The sequence below is a fragment of the Sinohyriopsis cumingii genome, chromosome 16, assembly GCF_028554795.1.
Source record: "Sinohyriopsis cumingii isolate HCF-2022 chromosome 16, ASM2855479v2, whole genome shotgun sequence".
NCBI classification, from domain to species: Eukaryota; Metazoa; Mollusca; class Bivalvia; order Unionida; family Unionidae; genus Sinohyriopsis; species Sinohyriopsis cumingii.
Window position 1 is genome coordinate 36,193,324 of NC_142976.1, and position 23,623 is coordinate 36,216,946.

A 23,623-nucleotide genomic window follows, 5' to 3' on the forward strand; every position below is an offset into this window, starting at 1 on the left:
ATTATTGCACAAGCCACCCAAAGTCTATTGTTAGACATGTTATTGTGGGAACCACTCACTCTATTGTAAGACATGTTATTGCAGGAGCCACCCAGAGTCTATCATTAGGCATGTTAATGTGGGAGCCATTCTATGTCTCTTGTATGATGTTATTGTGGGATTCACTCATAATCTATTGTTAGACATGTTATTGTGAGAGCCTGTCTCAGGGTCTATTCTAAGATGTGCCATTGGGGAAGCCACTCTGATTTCTCAAAGTCTTGAGAATGCTTATAGTTTGGGGAATTTGGGTAAAACTAAATTAAACACAATTAAAGGGATGAGCATACATTATGAGATGTAATAATCATTTTCCTTTTTATGATCATAAACAAAAGGCAAAATATCTCTAAAAATATGTACTCTGAATTATCTGTTTATTATTTTCTTTCCTTATCACCTAACAGAGAATACATATTTTAAAAATCATAAATATTTTAAAGAAAACATTTAACCCATTACCTTTTATGAGCATCTGCTATTGAAATGATATATTGTCTGAAGTACATTGCTATTGAAATGATGCATTGTTTGTAGTTGTTGTTGTTCAAGGGTTTAATGCCATTTTCAGCACAAGATAGGCTATACATGGCGGCCAGTATTAATGGTGGAGGAAGAACCCTGGAAAACCCAGGTAAGAACCACAGACCCATGAAAAGATGCATTGTTTGAAGTCCACTGTTATTGAAAAGATGCATTGTTTGAAGAACAACACTGCTATTGAAATGATGCATTGTTTGAAGTACATTGCTATTGAAAAGATGCATTGTTTGAAGAACAACACTGCTACTGAAATGATGCATTGTTTGAAGTCCACTGTTATTGAAAAGATGCATTGTTTGAAGTACCTTGCTATTGAAAAGATGCATTGTTTGAAGTACATTGCTATTGAAAAGATGCATTGTTTGAAGTACATTGCTACTGAAATGATGCATTGCTCGAAGTCCACTGTTATTGAAAAGATGCATTGTTTGAAGTACATTGCTATTGAAAAGATGCATTGTTTGAAGAACAACACTGCTATTGAAAAGATGCATTGTTTGAAGTACATTGCTATTGAAAAGATGCATTGTTTGAAGAACAACACTGCTACTGAAATGATGCATTGTTTGAAGTCCACTGTTACTGAAAAGATGCATTGTTTGAAGTACCTTGCTATTGAAAAGATGCATTGTTTGAAGTACATTGCTATTGAAAAGATGCATTGTTTGAAGTACATTGCTACTGAAATGATGCATTGTTTGAAGTACCTTGCTATTGAAAAGATGCATTGTTTGAAGAACAACATTGCTATTGAAATGATGCATTGTTTGAAGAACTAAACATAAGCTATGGAACTATCTCAAAGAAGACAAGTCTGAGTTTGAGTTGTGTCCCTTTGCTTATCTTTAGCAATTTTCTTCATGGCAAGGAGGACAAAAGCCTAAATGTGTAAAAGTGCATATTATTAGAAACATAAGCTGATCTTAGTAACAGAAGAGTAAACATGCATGCCTTAGATTTGGAGGGATGAAACCTTCCAAGCTAAAAACTGCAAAACAATAAAATAAAAACACAAAAACTGAACATCACATTTTGTGAACTTTGCCTTTATTTATCCACCTTCTTCCCAAATTTTTCATACATAATGGGCATAACAACAATGCTCTCAGGGGAACTTAAACCAAGATGTTCTTGAAATGACAAGTGTGTACTAAAAGTGGAGAATTAAGTTTTGTTCACTCTGGACCCAAAAAATGCTACTGTCCATTGTTGTAAGTCCATTGGTCAAAACGCTTCTTATAGTCCATAAGCAAACAGTTACAAATTAAATCAACATATAGCTGAGAATCATTATCCTAAATCTAAAATTATTAATGTATCACTTGGTCATTAAATACGTTTTTTTATATAATATACTCTTTTGGACAATGGTCATGCCCTTTATGTCATGTTGCTGGTTGTGTTTAATGGAACTTTCAGCTCTTCATTTGCCTTTAGCATGCCACTAAAACAGGCGCCAAGTGCCATGTGCAAACAAACATCAGGGCAGATTTTCCAGGCTGCCACGATTAGGTCCCAAACCCAAGACCTTTGGACTCACTGCTCACCCAACTGAGCTTCTGTGATTGTATTTGTTGAAATATATAGGAAAACTCCAAGACAAGCTCATCCTGTACAATATATAGGAAAACTCCAAGACAAGCTCATCCTGTACAATATAAAGGAAAACTCCATCACAAGCTCATCCTGTACAGTATATAGGAAAACTCCAACACAAGCTCATCCTGTACAATATAAAGGAAAACTCCATCACAAGCTCATCCTGTACAATTTATAGGAAATCTCCAAGGCAAACTCATACTGTACAATATATAGGAAATCTCCAAGACAAACTCATACTGTACAATATATAGGAAAACTCCAACACAAGCTCATCCTGTACAATATAAAGGAAAACTCCAACACAAGCTCATCCTGTACAATTTATAGGAAAACTCAACACAAGCTCATCCTGTACAATATATAGGAAAACTCCAAGACATGCTCACACTGTACAATATATAGGAAAACTCCAACACAAGCTCATCCTGTACAATATATAGGAAAACTCCAACACAAGCTCATCCTGTACAATATATAGGAAAACTCCAACACAAGCTCATTCTGTACAATATATAGGAAAACTCAAGACAAGCTCATCCTATACAATATATAGGAAAACTCCAAGACAAGCTCATCCTATACAATATATAGGAAAACTCCAACACAAGCTCATCCTGTACAATATATTGGAAAACTTCAAGACTAGCTCAACCTGTACAATATATAGGAAAACTCCAAGACAAGCTCACACTGTACAATATATAGGAAAACTCCAAGACAAGCTCATCCTGTACAATATATAGGAAAACTCCAACACAAGCTCATCCTGTACAATACAAAGGAAAACTCAACACAAGCTCATTCTGTACAATATATAGGAAAACTCCAACACAAGCTCATCCTATACAATATAAAGGAAATCTCCAAGACAAACTCATACTGTACAATATATAAGAAAACTCCAAGACAAGCTCATCCTGTACAATATATAGGAAAACTCCAACACAAGCTCATCCTGTACAATTTATAGGAAAACTCCAAGACAAGCTCATCCTGTACAATATAAAGGAAAACTCAACACAAGCTCATCCTGTACAATATAAAGGAAAACTCAAGACAAGCTCATTCTGTACAATATATAGGAAAACTCAAGACAAGCTCATCCTATACAATATATAGGAAAACTCCAACACAAGCTCATTTTGTACAATATATAGGAAAACTCCAACACAAGCTCATCCTGTACAATTTATAGGAAAACTCCAAGACAAGCTCATCCTATATAATATACAGGAAAACTCCAAGACAAGCTCATCCTGTACAATATAAAGGAAAACTCAACACAAGCTCATCCTGTACAATATATAGGAAAACTCAACACAAGCTCATCCTGTACAATATATAGGAAAACTCCAAGACAAGCTCACACTGTACAATATATAGGAAAACTCCAAGACAAGCTCATCCTGTACAATATATAGGAACACTCCAACACAAGCTCATCCTGTACAATATAAAGGAAAACTCAACACAAGCTCATTCTGTACAATATACAGGAAAACTCCAAGACAAGCTCATCCTATACAATATATAGGAAAACTCCAAGACAAGCTCATCCTGTACAATATATAGGAAAACTCCAAGACAAGCTCATCCTGTACAATTTATAGGAAAACTCCAAGACAAGCTCATCCTATACAATATATAGGAAAACTCCAAGACAAGCTCATCCTGTACAATATAAAGGAAATCTCCAAGACAAACTCATACTGTACAATATATAGGAAAACTCCAAGACAAGCTCATCCTGTACAATATATAGGAAAACTCCAAGACAAGCTCATCCTGTACAATATATAGGAAAACTCCAAGACAAGCTCATCATATACAATATATAGGAAAACTCCAACACAAGCTCATCCTGTACAATATATAGGAAAACTCCAACACAAGCTCATCCTGTACAATTTATAGGAAAACTCCAAGACAAGCTCATCCTATACAATATATAGGAAAACTCCAAGACAAGCTCATTCTATACAATATAAAGGAAAACTCCAAGAGAAAATCATTATGTACAAAAGAAAGAAAAATTCCCAAAACTTTTAGGCTCAACCTATACAAAACATTTTGCTACTAAAATTTGTTTTGAAACATTTAAAGAAGAAAAAAAAAACCTTCTTTTCAACTGAAAGTCAACATTTCTGTTCTGAAATTAAAAAAAATATATATAAACATAGTCCCCTGGATTTATCACAGAGGAAACAATCATTGCAATTTTTATTTTGGAAATAAAAAGTCAAATGATACATTTTAGATTACTGAACTTTGAGCATTATACAATCTTTTGATAAATAAACCCTTTGCACTGGCCATGCATTTCAATGCATCCCAAATTTCCCGAAATAATCCTCTTACAATTTTATCACTGAACATGTGGAACAAGAGCTAAGTGAGAGAGTGCAAAGACTAAAACCCTATACCGAAGAACTGTGTATTTCAAATGGAATTATTATTCAAATGAAATCTAATCCAGATTTAAGTCTTGCATCCAACAACTTATGAATAATTCATCTGCATTAGATATTTAATGACTGAAAGGTAACACCCTATACCACTGTGACCATTCTTGTTACATATGATTATTCTTTCAACCTGCTTTCATTTCATTTTTTAAATTTTAAATCAGTTTTCTGACTAAACAGCCTTAATAAACAGCAATTATTCATTTTCGAATATATGGTCTGAATATGCAAATTCCACCCACCAGCGCAAAATGAAAATATAAAAGACAATTTCATTAGCTGATAAAGATTTAATAAAACAGATGACCCAAGTGGGCCTGATATGGATTATTTTGTATACATTGGTCACTTCTTTTTTTGTGTGGGTTGAATGCCATTCTTCAGCACATAGGCTATACATGGCAGTCAATATATTTTGGTTGTTGTTGTTGTTGTGGGGTTTAACGCCATATTTTAGCACACGATAGGCTATGTATGGCGGCCAGTATTAATGGTGGAGGAAGAACCCGGAAAAACCCCGGGAAGAACCACCAACCCACGAGAAGCTACTGGCGAGCTTTCTCACATAACCACGTTAGCCGAATCCTGGACTCGAACCCATGCAGACAGAGGTGAGACGGCAGTGATTCTTAACGGAGAGCACTTTAGACCACTCAGCCACTCGGGGCACCAATATATTTTGGTGAAAGAATAGCCTGGACAATCCTTGGAAGAACCATCAACCCACTGAAAGCTACTGGAAAGCTTTCTCGCATTCCCACATTGAGTTGAGACCTATGTGGACTACCCACATTGAACTGAGACCTATGTGGACTACCCACATTGAGTTGAGACCTATGTGGACTACCCACATTGAGTTGAGACCTATGTGGACTACCCACATTGAGTTGAGACCTATGTGGACTAGCCACATTGAGTTGAGACCTATGTGGACTAGCCACATTGAGTTGAGACCTATGTGGACTATCCACATTGAGTTGAGACCTATGTGGACTACCCACATTGAGTTGAGACCTATGTGGACTACCCACACTGAGTTGAGACCTATGTGGACTACCCACACTGAGTTGAGACCTATGTGGACTAGCCACATTGAGTTGAGACCTATGTGGACTAGCCACATTGAGTTGAGACCTATGTGGACTACCCACATTGAGTTGAGACCTATGTGGACTACCCACACTGAGTTGAGACCTATGTGGACTAGCCACATTGAGTTGAGACCTATGTGGACTACCCACATTGAGTTGAGACCTATGTGGACTAGCCACATTGAGTTGAGACCTATGTGGACTAGCCACATTGAGTTGAGACCTATGTGGACTACCCACATTGAACTGAGACCTATGTGGACTACCCACACTGAGTTGAGACCTATGTGGACTACCCACATTGAGTTAAGACCTATGTGGACTACCCACATTGAACTGAGACCTATGTGGACTACCCACACTGAGTTGAGACCTATGTGGACTAAGATGATATGTGTTAATAATCAGTAAAGGTGAGTGACTTAGACCTCTAGGCTAGACATGGCCTCCAAATGTACTAGCAATAAAGCAGGTGGTACTATTGATTGAAAGACATATATAAGGATAATTTCCAGCTATTTGGTAGAAACTGGTGTTTGATATGTTGTTTAACTGTCTTGAGAAACCTCTGTCGAAAGTATATTATTTCCACCATGGTTCTTAAGGAAGACACACCATTATTTGAGAAGCCACTTTGGACAAAACTCTGTTAGAGCAATATGCTAAGAAACATTCTGCCATGTTTGACCTCTACCTTGAGATTAATTGGGTTCTTTTTTAGCCCAAGTGCTAGCACTGAGCTTTTGATTTCAAAATTGATAGATCCTTCATTGCTTCAAGTTCAGACCATACACATAGCTTGGTATCTGTAGATGGGAGACAGGTCAAATCATTTCACAGAAATTAAATCCGGTAACAGACATATAGATGACACGATAACAATATGCTACACTTAATGGTAAGCATATACAAATTTTTAAAAAGTTAGCTTTTGTTACAATTCTTGCATCACCCTGCATGCTTGGGGGTGGGGCAGAGTAGGCCTGATGCACATTCCTGCATGTCGTAAGAGATGGCTAATGGAGGAAGGAGCTATGATGGCTCATTGATGACTGTGTTGTTTAAATGCTATATCTGCCTGGATCAGCTACCATAGTGTATTCTTGGGCAAGGCATTTTACTCCTATTGCCTTGGCACTTTAAAAAAAAACTATCTTGATTGCTGAGCCACAAAAAGAACCACCAAACCAAACCAGACTAAATAGGATTCTGGCAAGCACAAATATGTGGATACTTCAGATCTTGCCATGAGGATTGAGAATGACAAGATTGGGGAACGTGAACCCTCATCACCCCCTCCCCCAACAATCTTAAAACTAAGAGCAGAAGATTGAAACCAGAAATTATACTTCAAGTCCTTAGATGACTATGAATTTTCAGATTTGAAGAGAAAATAATGTTTAGATAATTGTGAAACCTGGTTATCCCTCCATTCATGTCAAGTTACCGATAAAAATTAAAACTGTCTGGTCTGGAGTCTAAGTCAAATTTCTGTGCTATTGTCATTTTGGTTCTATGTTGACCTAGAGGAAAACAGTCAGTTTTGATGGCTGACTATTTTACTTTGTACAGTTTTTGCATGTGCTAGAAACAGGATCAAATCCAAGACCTCTGAATTGCAAATGAAGCATGGTACCTGTACAGTTGTGTTATTCATGATCCAATAAATTTCATTTGAATAACTTAATATGGGCCATCAATGTAGGCCTGTTTTTAAGTATGTTGCTTCCTCACTATAAGACTGTTCAAAGGGGCAATAAAATTGGCACTAGATTACCTTGTACTGTGGGGAAGTTCAATACCAAAACTATAGTGATCCCAAAAATGTACTGGCAGTCTTTTATATTTTGTGTTCCTTTCATGTTTAACAGTACCTTAACAAACAAAAGGTTATATTACACTGAGGATAATGAAACAAAGTGTCATGTCCATGAACACCCTCCCCCATGGTGTCAGACCCAGTCTGGTCTACACATGAAATAAAGTGCCTTGCCCATGAATGCCTCATGGTTACAGACCTAATCTGGTCAGCACAGGCAATAATAAAGTGCCGGCACATGAACACAGCCTGGCCTGCACAGGATTTGAACCCATGCCCTTCTGATTGCAAGTCTAGCACCCTGATCACTAAACATAGGTCCATCACCATTCCTATCTGTAATGAGTGTCTGAGAGTGTCTGAGCTTACAAATATGCCTTAATGTGACAGATAAATGTAGTTCTAAGAAACAAATGTTCAAAATGTTCAATTGCTTCTATAGAAATTTTGTTCACACCTGTAGAATGTTTGCTTCCTGTCTTGGCAAGAGAGGAAATTCTACAACTGTTCTATTCCAGTCCCATGAGTTTTTTAATTATCCAAATTAAAATTCAGCATTTACACTCAAGGCTTTCTTACCTATTTTGGGTGAAGGTTACTATACAATAATTTTATGGTAATGCTATCTATAATTAAATATATTTGGTAACAACAGGTTATGTGGGTCATAAATTTGCAAGTTCTAATATGGACTGTCAACCAAAACACTGATCGTTGTTAGACAGACACAGTGAAAACAATGAATTTCCACTTTCTCAAGGTAAACTAACATAATTCTGTATAGCACGAAACCATGCCCATTACTTTACATATTTATAAATGACTAGATTGTATTCCAGTTATCCAGCCATCTACACTACTACCTGTCTATGATTTCACTTTGAAATTGTATTGTTTGGTTTGATATGGTGTTTTACAGAAAAGTAATACATAGAGATTATATAGCACTGAAGCAACTGAAGTAAAGTACACTGCCCAGGAATACATATTAGCCAGTCTGGGCAAATTCAATATTAGAATTCCGACTACCACCCTTTGATTCTATGTCATTTGCCCATATTCTTTCACTTAATTTTCAAAATTTTATATTAAATCTTCCTGCATGTCAAACTGACCAAATCAAACCTTCATCCACCCAAGATATGCTTTTATCCACAGTATTACATGATTATAGAAGTTTTCCCAGTGATAAACCTGATAAAATTAAAGTATAATTTTTACATAAAGTGCTCCCTAATTATAATGGGAGATAAAGAGCATATAGTCTTATAGTGAGACCACCTTATAATGAAGTATATGATACAGTACCTCCTTGTTATAATACTATTCATGGGAGCCATGTAGTATAGCCTTATAGTGAGACCACCTTATGATAGTATATGATTCAGTACCTCCTTGTTATAATACTATTCATGGGAGCCATGAAAGTATAGCCTTATAGTGAGACCACCTTATGATAGTATATGATACAGTACCCCCTTGTTATAACACTGTTCATGGGAGCCATGGAGTATAGCCTTATAGTGAGACCACTTTATAATGAAGTATATGATACAGTACCCCCTCGTTATAACACTATTCATGGGAGCCATGGAATATGGCATTATAGTAGGACCACCTTATAATGAACAAGATAATACATATAAATTTACTAAATGTGCCACTTAATGAAATAAAATATATGACCATTAAACCTGCCTTAAAACAGGAACCATTATAGTGAAGAGTCTTATATTGAGGGAATTATGTCTACTGATCCAGACAACAATCAATATTTACCTAGGGAAATTTAGGGAAATGAAATTCTGTGACTAACATGTTTTTTTAAATTTTTCTCTTCAATGCTACTGATAATTACTCAAAACTAAACCAATTGAATTTTCTCTTGACCCTGTACAGGCAAGACTTATTGTTTATAAATCTGTAGCTGGTGACTTGTAAATGACCCTGTACAGGCAAGACTTATTGTTTATAAATCTGTAGCTGGTGACTTGTAAATGACCCTGTACAGGCAAGACTTATTGTTTATAAATCTGTAGCTGGTGACTTGTAAATGACCCTGTACAGGCAAGACTTATTGTTTATAAATCTGTAGCTGGTGACTTGTAAATGACCCTGTACAGGCAAGACTTATTGTTTATAAATCTGTAGCTTGTAAATGACCCTGTACAGGCAAGACTTATTGTTTATAAATCTGTAGCTTGTAAATGACCCTGTACAGGCAAGACTTATTGTTTATAAATCTGTAGCTTGTAAATGACCCTGTACAGGCAAGACTTATTGTTTATAAATCTGTAGCTGGTGACTTGTAAATGACCCTGTACAGGCAAGACTTATTGTTTATAAATCTGTAGCTGGTGAGTTGCAAATATATCTCCAAGTTAATTCTGATGTAACATGTATTGCAAATAAAAGGGTGTTGAGTAATAACTTATGCAAGGACATGGGTGTTTAGTAATAACTGCATTGCATGGTCAATGATATTGAGTAATAACTAGTGCAAAGACAAGGATGTTGAGTAACAACTATATTGCAAAGGCAAGGATGTTGAGTAATAACTATTGCAAAGACAAGAATGTTAAGTAATAACTATTGCAAAGACAAGGATGTTGAGTAATAACTAATGCAAAGACAAGAATGTTAAGTAATAACTATTGCAAAGACAAGAATGTTAAGTAATAACTATTGCAAAGACAAGGATGTTGAGTAATAACTAATGCAATGGCAAGGATGTTGTTGTTGTTGTAGGGTTTAACACCATTTTTGAGCACAAGATAGGCTATACATGGCAGCCATATAAATGATGGAGGAAGAACCAGGGAAAATGCCAGAAAGAACCACCGATTCACAAGAGGTTACTGACAAGCTTTCTCATATACCCACATTTGCCGAATCCGAGACTCAAACCCAAGCAGACAGGTGGCAAGGATGTTGAGTAATAACTATTGTAAAGACAAGGATGTTGAGTAATAACTGTATTGCAAAGACAAGGATGTGAGTAATAACTATTACAAAGACAAGTAAGTTGAGTCATAACTATTGCAAAGACAAGGATGTTGAGTAATAACTATTGCAAAGACAAGTAAGTTGAGTAATAACTATTGAAAAGGCAAGGATGTTGATTAACTGCATTGCAAAGACAAGGATGCTGAGTAATACCTATTGAAAAGACAAGGATGTTGAGTAATAACTAGTGCAAAGGCAAGGATGTTGAGTAATAATTATTGCAAAGACAATGATATTGAATAATATCTGTATTGCAAGGGAAGTTGAATAATAGAGATTGCAAAGGCAAGCAAGTTGAGTAATAGCTATTGCACAGACAAGGATGTTGAATAATAACTATTGCAAACCCAAGGATGTTGAGTAATAACTATTACAAAGACAAGGGTGTTGAGTAACAACTATTGCAAAGACAAGGATGTTGAATAACAACTGTATTGCAAAGACAAGGGTGTTGAGTAATAACTATTGCAAAGACTAGGGTGTTGAAAAATAATTGTATTGCAAAGACAAGTGTGTTGAGTAATAACTATTGTAAATACAAGGTTGAATAATAACTATTGCAAAGATAAGGGTGTTCAGTAATAACTATTGCAAAAGCAAGGGTGTTGAGTAATAACTATTGCAAAGACAAGGGTGTTGAGTAATAACTGTATTGCAAAGACAAGGGTGTTGAATAATGATTGTATTGCAAAGACAAGTGTGTTGAGTAATAACTATTGCAAATACAAGGATGTTGAATAATAACTATTGCAAAGACAAGGGTGTTTAGTAATAACTATTGCAAAAGCAAGGATGTTGAGTAATAACTATTGCAAAGACAAGTGTGTTGAGTAATAACTATTGCAAATACAAGGATGTTGAATAATAACTATTGCAAAGACAAGGGTGTTGAGTAATAACTATTGCAAAGACAAGGATGTTGAATAATAACTATTGCAAAGACAAGGATGTTGAGTAATAACTGTATTGCAATGACAAGGGTGTTGAATAATAACTATTGCAAAGACAAGGATGCTGAGTAATAACTACTGCAAAGACAAGGATGTTGAATAATAACTATTGCAAAGACAAGGATGCTGAGTAATAACTACTGCAAAGACAAGGGTGCTGAATAATAACTATTGCAAAGACAAGGATGCTGAGTAATAACTACTGCAAAGACAAAGATGGTGAATAATAACTGTATCACAAAGAAAAGGGTGTTAAGTAATATGACATTTAAATCAAGTAATTCCAAATAAGACTACAACATTTACCAAACTTTCTAAAAGTGTGCAAAGATTACAATAGCCAAAATGATGCTGTTTAATGAAAACAATCAGGGAAAAAAATCACTCATGCAACTGGGCATACTGCCTGAACACGGACATAGGATGATTTTATTGTTTGATATATAATGAACAACACAGTTGCTAACAAAGTTTCTTTTAACTGGAATGTTACTAATGAAATGTTTGATTAATGGGATATTTCTCAAAAAGGTAAATAATGAGGTTCACATAAAATTTGTATCAACATTTGTCATTTGATGCTCAACCTGATTTTTAATGTGCACTACAATTTATTGTTGTAAACATTGGCTTTTCCAAGAGATGGCACATGTGATATGAAAGTTTTGCATACTTTAAAAAAAGAATCAACCAATAAAAAACCTGCTAAACAGAATTCTTAAGCAGAGAATTAGAAATATATTCTTGAATTGGAATCTGTAATTCCTGTGTTACTGACAGCCACTTGAAAGTTTGTTTACAAACATTGCAGCCATGGTTTCTACTTACAGGAAATGATGTTTTAAAATAAATCAAAATAGAAAGGTATCAGTAAATGTTAATCCAACTAGGTTTTCTGTCAATGATGACATTGAATCATCAGAGAATTCTGCAAATTCATAAATTTATATTTGCAATAAATATGTACAAGATGTATAATGCAAAAATGCCCCAGATTTCATCACTAGGTCTATTCTACAATGTGTACAAGTGCTTAATGTAAAAGACACCCTCACAATTCATCACTAGGTCTATTCTACAATGTGTACAAGTGCTTAATGTAAAAGACACCCTCACAATTCATCACTAGGTCTATTCTACAATGTGTACAAGTGCTTAATGTAAAAGACACCCTCACAATTCATCACTAGGTCTATTCTACTATGTGTACAAGTGCTTAATGTAAAAGACACCCTCACAATTCATCACTAGGTCTATTCTACAATGTGTACAAGTGCTTAATGTAAAAGACACCCTCACAATTCATCACTAGGTCTATTCTACAATGTGTACAAGTGCTTAATGTAAAAGACACCCTCACAATTCATCACTAGGTCTATTCTACAATGTGTACAAGTGCTTAATGTAAAAGACACCCTCACAATTCATCACTAGGTCTATTCTACTATGTGTACAAGTGCTTAATGTAAAAGACACCTTCACAATTCATCACTAGGTCTATTCTACAATGTGTACAAGTGCTTAATGTAAAAGACACCCTCACAATTCATCACTAGGTCTATTCTACAATGTGTACAACATGCTTAATGTAAAAGACACCCTCACAATTCATCACTAGGTCTATTCTACAATGTGTACAAGTGCTTAATACACCCACCCCCCAACCAATTTCATCTCCAGATCTGTTCTACAATGTGTACAAGATGAATAACGCAAACATATCCCGAATTTCATCTCTAGGTCTATCCTACAAGGTGTATAGGATGCTTAATGCAAACATATCCCGAATTTCATCTCTAGGTCTATCCCACAAGGTGTATAGGACGCTTAATGCAAACATATCACCCAAATATCAATCCCCAAATTTTATGTCTAACTTTATTCTGACTCTAACAACTTTATCACTAAGTGGCCGACTATGACAGTTAATTACTGACTGACTGACAGCTTATTATTAACTGACTGGCTGACAGCTTAATTACTATTTCAATGACTGACAGCATTATTACTGACTCTGACAGCTTTATCACTAAGTGGCTATGACAGTTAGTTACTGACTGACTGACAGCTTTATTATTAACTGACTGGCTGACAGCTTAATTACTATTTCAATGACTGACAACATTATTACTGACTGACAGCTTTATCACTAAGTGGCTGACTATGACAGTTAATTACTGACTGACTGACAGCTTTATTATTAACTGACTGGCTGACAGCTCAATTACTATTTCAATGACTGACAGCATTATTATTGACTGACAGCTTTATCACTAAGTGGCTGACTATGACATTTAATTACTGACTGACTGACAGGTTTATTATTAACTGACTGGCTGAGTTTTATTACTATTTCAATGACTGACAGCTTTATTACTGACAGACTCTGACAACTTCATTACAGTCTGACCAGCTCTGACACTTTTTTTTTACTGATGGACTCTGACAGCTTTATTATGGTACGATCAACTGACAGCTATGTTACTAACTGACCAACTGACAGCTTTATTACTAACTGACTAACTGACAGCTTTTTTTAAATTACTGACTGACTCTAGTTTTATTACTGACAAACTCTGACAGATTTATTATTAACTGACCGACTTGGATAGCTTATTTCTAACTGAAGCCTGCAGAATGTAGCAAATGGGGACAGAAAAATCTGCAGCAAAGGAATGATACTGTGAAATGACCTCATTTTGTCAGCCATGTATTGCTCATACAAACACAAATACAGCTACTTCGTTGAAAGGGCTTTATTTTAAAGATAGGGATTTAGATTGCTAATAGGTTTTATTTGGTGAAGATGGGGACTTTGAATGCTTAAAAATATTCTCTTCAAGAAACATTGGTTACAAAGATATTTTCTTCACATTTGGACAAACTAGAACTGTAACCATTTAATTGCTTTCACAATGAGAAACATAAAACAGCAAGTACATGTATAGTAAACAGTCCTGCTAATTAAACCTCTTTCATTAAATATGTACATGTAGGTCAACCTTGACATGTTTAACTTACATTTCACCAAATGTTAAAACAAGTTACACTACTCAAATCAAATAATAGAACAATCGTTAATAGAATAAAAGAACAATCTCCAATGGATCATATTTTAAGTGAGAGGACATACTCCAGTGGACCATATTTTATGAGGGTTTATTTATATCGCTGAACAAGACCTGACTTGTGTAAGTGACTTACTTTTCACACCACAACAAGTATGTACTACTATGCTGCATTTTTAGTGTAATAGTAGCATGGCACAACCTGTCTGAAGTCCACCTATTCTGCCAAACAATCATGATATATCAAGACAGGTGGTCTCTCATGACAAGTCGTAACACTACGTGTACAAAATATCTTTGTACAGAGAATCCAATCACATTTTCACTAAACTGAAACTTTTCTTAAATTGAGATTTTTCATTATCTTGCTTTATGGTAGACTGACAATACTGTGATATTTGTGAGTGGTAAATGTAATGCAAGGGATGACAAATAACTACTTACTGTTATACTTGGATGTATGACAGTCATTTTATTCTTCAAAAATGAATTAAGGAATTTCTTAAATTTCAGAATATCCTCAGTTTTCCCTCAGATGCAAAACAAGACTGATTTTAGGAAGATGAAGGGTATTATGACCGCACTGTAGTCTCTATGCCTGCTTGTATGACTTTATTTTAATTTTTAATGCATGATTGTATGACCACATTTTAATCTTTGATGCCTGCTTTAATTACTGCATTTTAATCTTTGATGCCTGCTTTAATTACCGCATTATAATCTTTAATGCCTGCTTTAATTACTGCATTTTAATCTTTAATGCCTGCTTTAATTACCACATTTTAATCTTTGATGCCTGCTTTAATTACCACATTTTAATCTTTGATGCCTGCTTTAATTACCACATTTTAATCTTTGATGCCTGCTTTAATTACCACATTTTAATCTTTAATGCCTGCTTTAATTACCACATTTTAATCTTGGATGCCTGCTTTAATTACCGCATTTTAATCTTTAATGCCTGCTTTAATTACCACATTTTAATCTGTTGTTGTTGTTGTTGTTGTGGGGTTTAACGCCATTTTTCAACACGATAGGCTATACATGGCGGCCAGTATTAATGGTGGAGGAAGAACCCGGAAAACCCCGGAAAGAACCACCGACCCACGAGAAGCTACTGGCAAGCTTTCTCACATGCCCACATTGGCTGAATCTTTGACTCGAACCGCCGCAGACAGAGGTGAGATGGCAGTGATCCGTAACGAAGAGCGCTTTAGACCACTCGGGGCCCCCATTTTAATCTGTAATGCCTGCTTTAATTACCGCATTTTAATCTTTAATGCCTGCTTTAATTACCGCATTTTAATCTTTAATGCCTGCTTTAATTACCGCATTTTAATCTTTAATGCCTGCTTTAATTACCACATTTTAATCTTTAATGCTTGCTTTAAGTACCGCATTTTAATCTTTAAGAAATACGTATATAGACGTATTTCTTTTCATCATTGCCCGCTTACCCAAAACCACAGTCTTTTTTTTAACAAAGGTTCATCTGTCCAATGTGAAGTTTGGTCAGGCCTGCTTTAGATCCAATGAGAGGAAGTAAAAGATCAGCAAAATAAAATCAGTCTCAAAATTGAGATTTTTTTCTGATGTGTTTTTTAATGTGCATAAAATGTCTAAGTTTTTAACATCATTGCAAAGCTTCAACCTTCTGCTTTTCTATAATTCCATCCATTAGGGTCTATCATGAACTGTGCTGATATCACAGACCCTGGAAGAAAGGTACTACCTTGCTTGGCCTTAATGACTTATAGTAACAGTAACAATAAATAAAGATGAATCTCTATGCATCTAATTTTATGGTAAAACCTGACATGTAAAATTCAGATGCAGAACCACAAAAGCATTGATTACAGTGTTTTATTTTAAGATATTATAATCATCCCTCACTATAAGGCCCTTTATTATAATACCATTTCCAGTGTTTCCCTTCACAATCATTTGTGCTTCAGAGACCCCCAAATTTTCAATCTGTTCTGATACCCAAGTTTGTTTTTTACTCAGTTTGATCCCCAGTTTTGACACCAAGGAGATTTTTAATGCCCAGTCTTGCACCACTTGCAGGATACACTGCGTTTCTGTCTTAAGGTGGGAATGGTAAATAATTCCATTTCATCAAGCTTGGGGATGCAGAACCGGCTTGATTTGCCCTCTAACACGTCATAAGAGGTCGGTAATGTAGGCAAAAAGTTCACTGATTCAACAGTTAGCATGCTGGATGCAAGACACAATGTGTGCAGGTTCGACTCCAACCATCAAATCAGCCTGGGTCAGTTACTACGGCATGTCCATGGGTAAGGCACTTTACTCCAATTGCCTTGACACTAAATAACTTACTGTGCCATAAAAGACCAAATAAACAAAGAATGATTAGGTAGCAGTAAAATTATGTGTCTCATGTACTTCATTACAAGGCAGTCTCATTACAAGGTAGTATAATCAATGGTTCCCATGGACAGCGTTATCGTGACAGAGTGTTTTATAATCCTTGATGGATTATACATGGCTGTATTAGTACTGATTATACATGGCTCTATTTGTATGGCTTATACATGGCTTTATTGGTATGGATTATGCATGTCTGTATTGGTATGGATTATACATGACTGTATTGGTATGGATTATACATGCCTGTATTGGTACTTCTGTGTAGAACTAAAACTAGAGATGTGTAATTTTATTTTACCTTGGAAGAGGATATACTTTGTTTTCAAAATGGTTAATCTGTTGCTACTCATACCAATTCTATTTTTAAGTGCAAACAAAACTGCACCTTACCTATTAAAAAATACATTTTCCAACAAAAATGAAAATATTTTTAACAAAAAGAATGCATAAAACTTTCTTCATGCTTTTATAGTACAAGTCACATGGGTCATGTAGGCATTCAACATCGACTATTTCAGTAATGGGTGTCATTTTTTAGAATTTGATTCTACATACCTTTAAGTGGCAAGTAGTCACTTCATTTGGAAATGTATACATCCATATTCCTTTGGAAAGTCATTATTTAGATGCCCCAAGAAGTTCATATGGCTAAATCAATGTTAAAATACTTAGACATTATTTGAGGAAATGAATCTAAAGGTGTGAACCAGTACAATCTGGATTGAATGTCATGTGCTGTGATGTCACAATGAAAGCTACGCATATTGATAAACAAATTTGTACTACCCTCGACTGTGATGATTCCACTCAATGTGCTCTTATTTTAACCCAATTTTAGTACATGGCCACCATTGTAAAAGTCCATAGCGAAAGATAATTTTCATCTGGAAGTTTGTTGGTGACAGTTAAAGTGCAGAGCATTCAATAATCAGGACTGAATAGACTTTGGAAAATTAGTGTAAAATTTAAAAAGAACAATTCATATTTAAATTAAAATAAGTAAATGCACATACATGACCTATGTGACTTGTACTATTGAAGTATCCATTTATATCCATATTTAGTAAATTTCCATATTAAAATTTCGAGAATGTTAAACTTATCTTTAGATACGTGCATTATAAGTTTTTGATGCATATACATCCAAGCACAGACCTCAAAATTCAGTGTAGGCAATAATTCTGCAAGTAATTAATTCTTGAACAGACAAAATGTTAGGGCTCCATAAATCCACTCCTTCAATTGTACTGATGAATAATTGCTTGGAAAGGACATGTAACTATTTCTAAACAAACAGCAATGAATTACAGTCACATTGTGGTGTTTTTCCAAGTAGATGCATACCAATTTAAACATCCTTCAAAAACCATAACATTATACATATTAAAAATAAGAACTTGCAAACTCAATACTAATGATACTGATACCAACAATCAAAACACGTCTTCTCGAAAAAATGACACTGATGTCTTGCCATCTGCTAATACTGACAAGAAAATAATAAAAGAGAAATAAACTTACGATCACTAATAGAGAACTCTGTAAAATTCTGAATTTTTTTTGTCTCAGCCTGAAGCCTATTCTGAAGCGTTGCTGCAGTTTCCTTAATCGCTCTAATTCTATCAGCTTTACTCCGTGGCAATCCAAGATTATCTTCTTCTTCTTTGTTATAGTCCTCAGCAACTCTGGAATTTCTTGCAATCCCTGGAGGTTCCTCATTTAGTTTTTCATGTAACACTCTTGTAAATTTTGACATAACACCATCCATATCAAAAGTTAATCCATGAACAGATTTCAAATTACTTTCAGTTGTTTCACCACTTTTACCTGACTGAACACTACTGGAGTTTGTGTTAAGTTCAACTTGAGTTCTGTAAGAAAATGAGAACACTGTAAAGAAACCTGTTCTAAATATATCAGAAATACATGGTATCAAGAAATCAATCACGTTTAAAGATGGTTATTAAAATTACAAAGATATTTAAATTCTACTTTAAATTTCATTGTGCAATTAATTTCCTCCTTTCGTTTTCTATTAGGATCACACAGCATGGAATTATTTGTCAATAAAGAGCAAACCTGCTGGCAAAAAGAAAAATGAAAATATGTGAATGTATTGAAAATACATTTTTCTTTCAACATTTACTTAGAAGCTTTGAATGTACTTTTGTTATTATAAAGCATAAAATATTTGTAAGAATAAGATTTTTCAGCCAAGTTGGTGTATTCTCTAATATCAATACATAAATCAGGTATGAATGTGCCTAACATAAACACAAATTAGGTATGCATATACCTAATATGAACACAACTTAGGTATGAATATGCATAATATGAACACACAAATTATGTATGAATGTGCCTAATATGAACACACAAATTATGTATGAATAAGCCTAATATGAACAGAAATTAGGTATGCATATACCTAATATGAACACAACTTAGGTATGAATATGCCTAATATGAACATACAAATTATGTATGAATGTGCCTAATATGAACACAAATTATATATGAACAAGCCTAATATGAACAGAAATTAGGTATGCATATACCTAATATGAACACAACTTAGGTATGAATATGCCTAATATGAACACACAAATTATGTATGAATATGCTTAATATGAACATACAAACCAGGAATGAATATGCCTAATACAAACACAACTTATGTATGAATGTGCCTAATATGAACACACAGACCAAGTATGAATACACCTAACATGAACACAAACCAGGTACAAATGCACCTAACATAAAAACATAAATCAGGTATGAGTATGCCTAATATGAACATAAACCACATATTGATGTGTTTAGCTCTAGTGTGAACATATTGATGTGTTTAGCTCCAGTGTGAACATACCGATGTGTTTAGCTCCAGTGTGAACACATTGACATGTTTAGCTCTAGTGTGAACATATTTATGTGTCTAGCTCCAGTGTGAACATTCTGATCTGTTTAGCTCCAGTGTGAACATATTGATGTGTTTAGATCCAGTGTGAACATACTGATGTGTTTAGATGGAGTAGGAACACACTGATGTGTTTAGCTCCAGTGGTTTATGTTGGTAGTTATAAATACCACACATCAACTTAGTAACAATAAGAGTCCATGGTCATTTTACTGACTTTAATTTGCTTCTTAATATCTAATGAACATAAATATTAAAAAACATATGAAGAATAGTTGTTTAGGAAAATGATTATAATTCCTATCAACAAATGTTGCTAATATCCCACCATCCCACTACCCCCAACTGTCAACCAAAATATGAGTCTCCATCACTACCTCATGCCCTCATCTGTGCTACAAATGTTTAAAGTCCCAATCACTAACAAATTATCATGTAAAGGTCTATTCCACCTCCACAGAAAAGGTACCTGTTCATAAAGGACAACACTAAATGATCCCTTTCTCTATGTTTTCTTGAATATTTTGCTTTCATATTAAAGAAAACTATCCAAAAAGACAAAACTGCTGTGGTCACTCCAGCTCTGGCACCAGTGCATATCTGCCCTGCCCCCCACCCCAATATTTCCTGTAAATTACACAGGTTTCACTGTATTTACTATCTGGGCCAGACAATCTTGTTTTGATCTTTAAAATTTAAGAACTGTTAACTGTTGTATATGTCTCCTCACTTAAATTTGTTTATAAAGACTGCCCCCACCTTGGTTCTTTATGATTTACAGCCAATGTGGGTACTGCTTCTGAGACTGACTCATCCCCAGTAAGTGTAGAGCTACTTTTGCTGATGTCCATATCCTGCTCATCTTGACTGGGTTCAATTTTTCTCCTGGCATGGTTTTCCTTGTCAGATTCACTGCCAGCCTATTGAAGGAAACAAAAGAAAAGAAACAGCAATTACTGTTATTTTCTTTTTGCCTTGTATATTAATATTAGGATTATGATGAACCCCATACAAACTGTACTGTGACATAACCCATAAAAATGAAAGTGAATTGTGAGAGAACCCAGAGATTTATGAAGTGTACTGTCATAGGTGATAGAAATAAATACTATACTGGGACATAGTCCACAAAAACATAATCTTTACTTTCTGCACCAGGAATTAATTATGAATGGAGGATAATAGAGCATTCGTATGCATGACAACCATTGAAATAACAGCCACATACCAAGTCCTTCCCTCTGTCTGTGGTGAGGTGGTGCCGTGGCAAATCTCCAAAGTTTATTTTTGTCAAAAACTCATTGTAATCAAGTTTTGGTTTTAGTTTCTCTTCCTGAGATCGTTTTTCTGGTTTGTTTTGGTGCTGATGCTGCACTGGTTGAGCCGATGTGAGTTTCTGTTTTGAGTATAATTCTTCAAGCTGCCTTTTCCTCATTTCATCTGCCAACTTCTTCTGTTGTTTCTCTTCACGTTCTATTTTAAGCCGTTCCGCTTTCTTTTTCTGAATGTATTTTTTTACTTCTTCTGGATCGTAATGCCTCTGTTTTGCCATTGGCTGTTGCTTCTCTGGTTCTAAAGAAAATAGAGTAACATAGCATATATTATATTTGGTACTGCACACCAAACTGCAGACTTGTGCAATGACAGAGGTTTGCCATCACAAATCTCCAAGCTTTTCAATGCATATTCCTTCCCCCCACCCCCGACAGTGACCTTGGAGTCATAATACAAATCTATCACATATATGATGCAGCTCCTTAGCATAACTGTATTTATTAATTTTGGTCAAACATTATTTGAAAATGTCACTGTATCAGACCTTTGCATTTCCCCCTTCCCACAACACCAGGGGTTGAAGCTGAGGCTGATGTACATTTAGCAAATAGGGCTACATAACTACAATGTTTCGTGAAATTTGACAAAGTGGTTAAGAGATGTGGAAATGGACAGAACAATGGACATATGATTGGGCATGTCAGTATACCCAATGATTTTATTTTAAAAAAGCACTATATATTTTTTCAATCTTCCATACACATTTTTTATTTGTTGCATGAATAATTCCAGGTCAAACAAACAACAATTATAATTTTTAAAAGTATATAAAATCTGGACTTTTTTTTAAATATCAAAGTACAAAACAAGTTCTCTGCATAAAACAATTAGGGACAAAAAAATTATATTTTTATGGCTTGATGTTTTATGCAAAATAAGAAATTGTGCAGTGTAGCAGATCAAGAGGTAATGGCTAGGTCATCATTGTATGTTCTATTTATAATTTCCAGTAAAAGACAAAGACCGAAAGATCAGGGTCATCACTGTATGTTCTATTTATAATTTCCAGTAAAAGACATAGACCCAAAGATCAGGGTCATCACTGTATGTTCTATTTATAATTTCCAGTAAAAGACAAAGACCCAAAGATCAGGGTCATCACTGTATGTTCTATTTATAATTTCCAGTAAAAGACAAAGACCGAAAGATCAGGGTCATCACTGTATGTTCTATTTATAATTTCCAGTAAAAGACAAAGACCGAAAGATCAGGGTCATCACTGTATGTTCTATTTATAATTTCCAGTAAAAGACAAAGACCGAAAGATCAGGGTCATCACTGTATGTTCTATTTATAATTTCCAGTAAAAGACAAAGACCGAAAGATCAGGGTCATCACTGTATGTTCTATTTATAATTTCCAGTAAAAGACAAAGACCGAAAGATCAGGGTTATCACTGTGTGTTCTATTTATAATTTCCAGTAAAAGACAAAGACCGAAAGATCAGGGTCATCACTGTGTGTTCTATTTATAATTTCCAGTAAAAGACATAGACCCAAAGATCAGGGTCATCACTGTATGTTCTATTTATAATTTCCAGTAAAAGACAAAGACCGAAAGATCAGGGTCATCACTGTATGTTCTATTTATAATTTCCAGTAAAAGACAAAGACCGAAAGATCAGGGTCATCACTGTATGTTCTATTTATAATTTCCAGTAAAAGACAAAGACCGAAAGATCAGGGTCATCACTGTATGTTCTATTTATAATTTCCAGTAAAAGACAAAGACCGAAAGATCAGGGTCATCACTGTATGTTCTATTTATAATTTCCAGTAAAAGACAAAGACCGAAAGATCAGGGTCATCACTGTATGTTCTATTTATAATTTCCAGTAAAAGACATAGACCCAAAGATCAGGGTCATCACTGTATGTTCTATTTATAATTTCCAGTAAAAGACAAAGACCGAAAGATCAGGGTCATCACTGTATGTTCTATTTATAATTTCCAGTAAAAGACATAGACCCAAAGATCAGGGTCATCACTGTATGTTCTATTTATAATTTCCAGTAAAAGACAAAGACCGAAAGATCAGGGTCATCACTGTATGTTCTATTTATAATTTCCAGTAAAAGACATAGACCCAAAGATCAGGGTCATCACTGTATGTTCTATTTATAATTTCCAGTAAAAGACATAGACCCAAAGATCAGGGTGATCAATGTATGTTCTATTTATAATTTCCAGTAAAAGACATAGACCCAAAGATCAGGGTCATCACTGTATGTTCTATTTATAATTTCCAGTAAAAGACAAAGACCGAAAGATCAGGGTCATCACTGTATGTTCTATTTATAATTTCCAGTAAAAGACAAAGACCGAAAGATCAGGGTCATCACTGTATGTTCTATTTATAATTTCCAGTAAAAGACAAAGACCGAAAGATCAGGGT

General features: G+C 35.0%; 1 protein-coding gene across 2 annotated transcripts in view; it reads right to left on the bottom strand.

Annotated features, from left to right (window-relative positions):
• LOC149780209 (centrosome-associated protein 350-like) overlaps positions 1–23,623 on the bottom strand; it is a 379,234-nt gene that overhangs the window by 86,883 nt on the left and 268,728 nt on the right. For both annotated transcript variants that reach the window (XM_089936968.1, XM_089936967.1), the window contains exons 14-16: positions 21,123–21,466; positions 20,654–20,814; positions 18,496–18,845 (exon numbers count right to left, since the gene is read on the bottom strand). In XM_089936968.1, the coding sequence (XP_089793094.1) occupies positions 18,496–18,845; positions 20,654–20,814; positions 21,123–21,466 (855 nt within the window). The remainder of the gene's footprint in view (positions 1–18,495; positions 18,846–20,653; positions 20,815–21,122; positions 21,467–23,623) is intronic.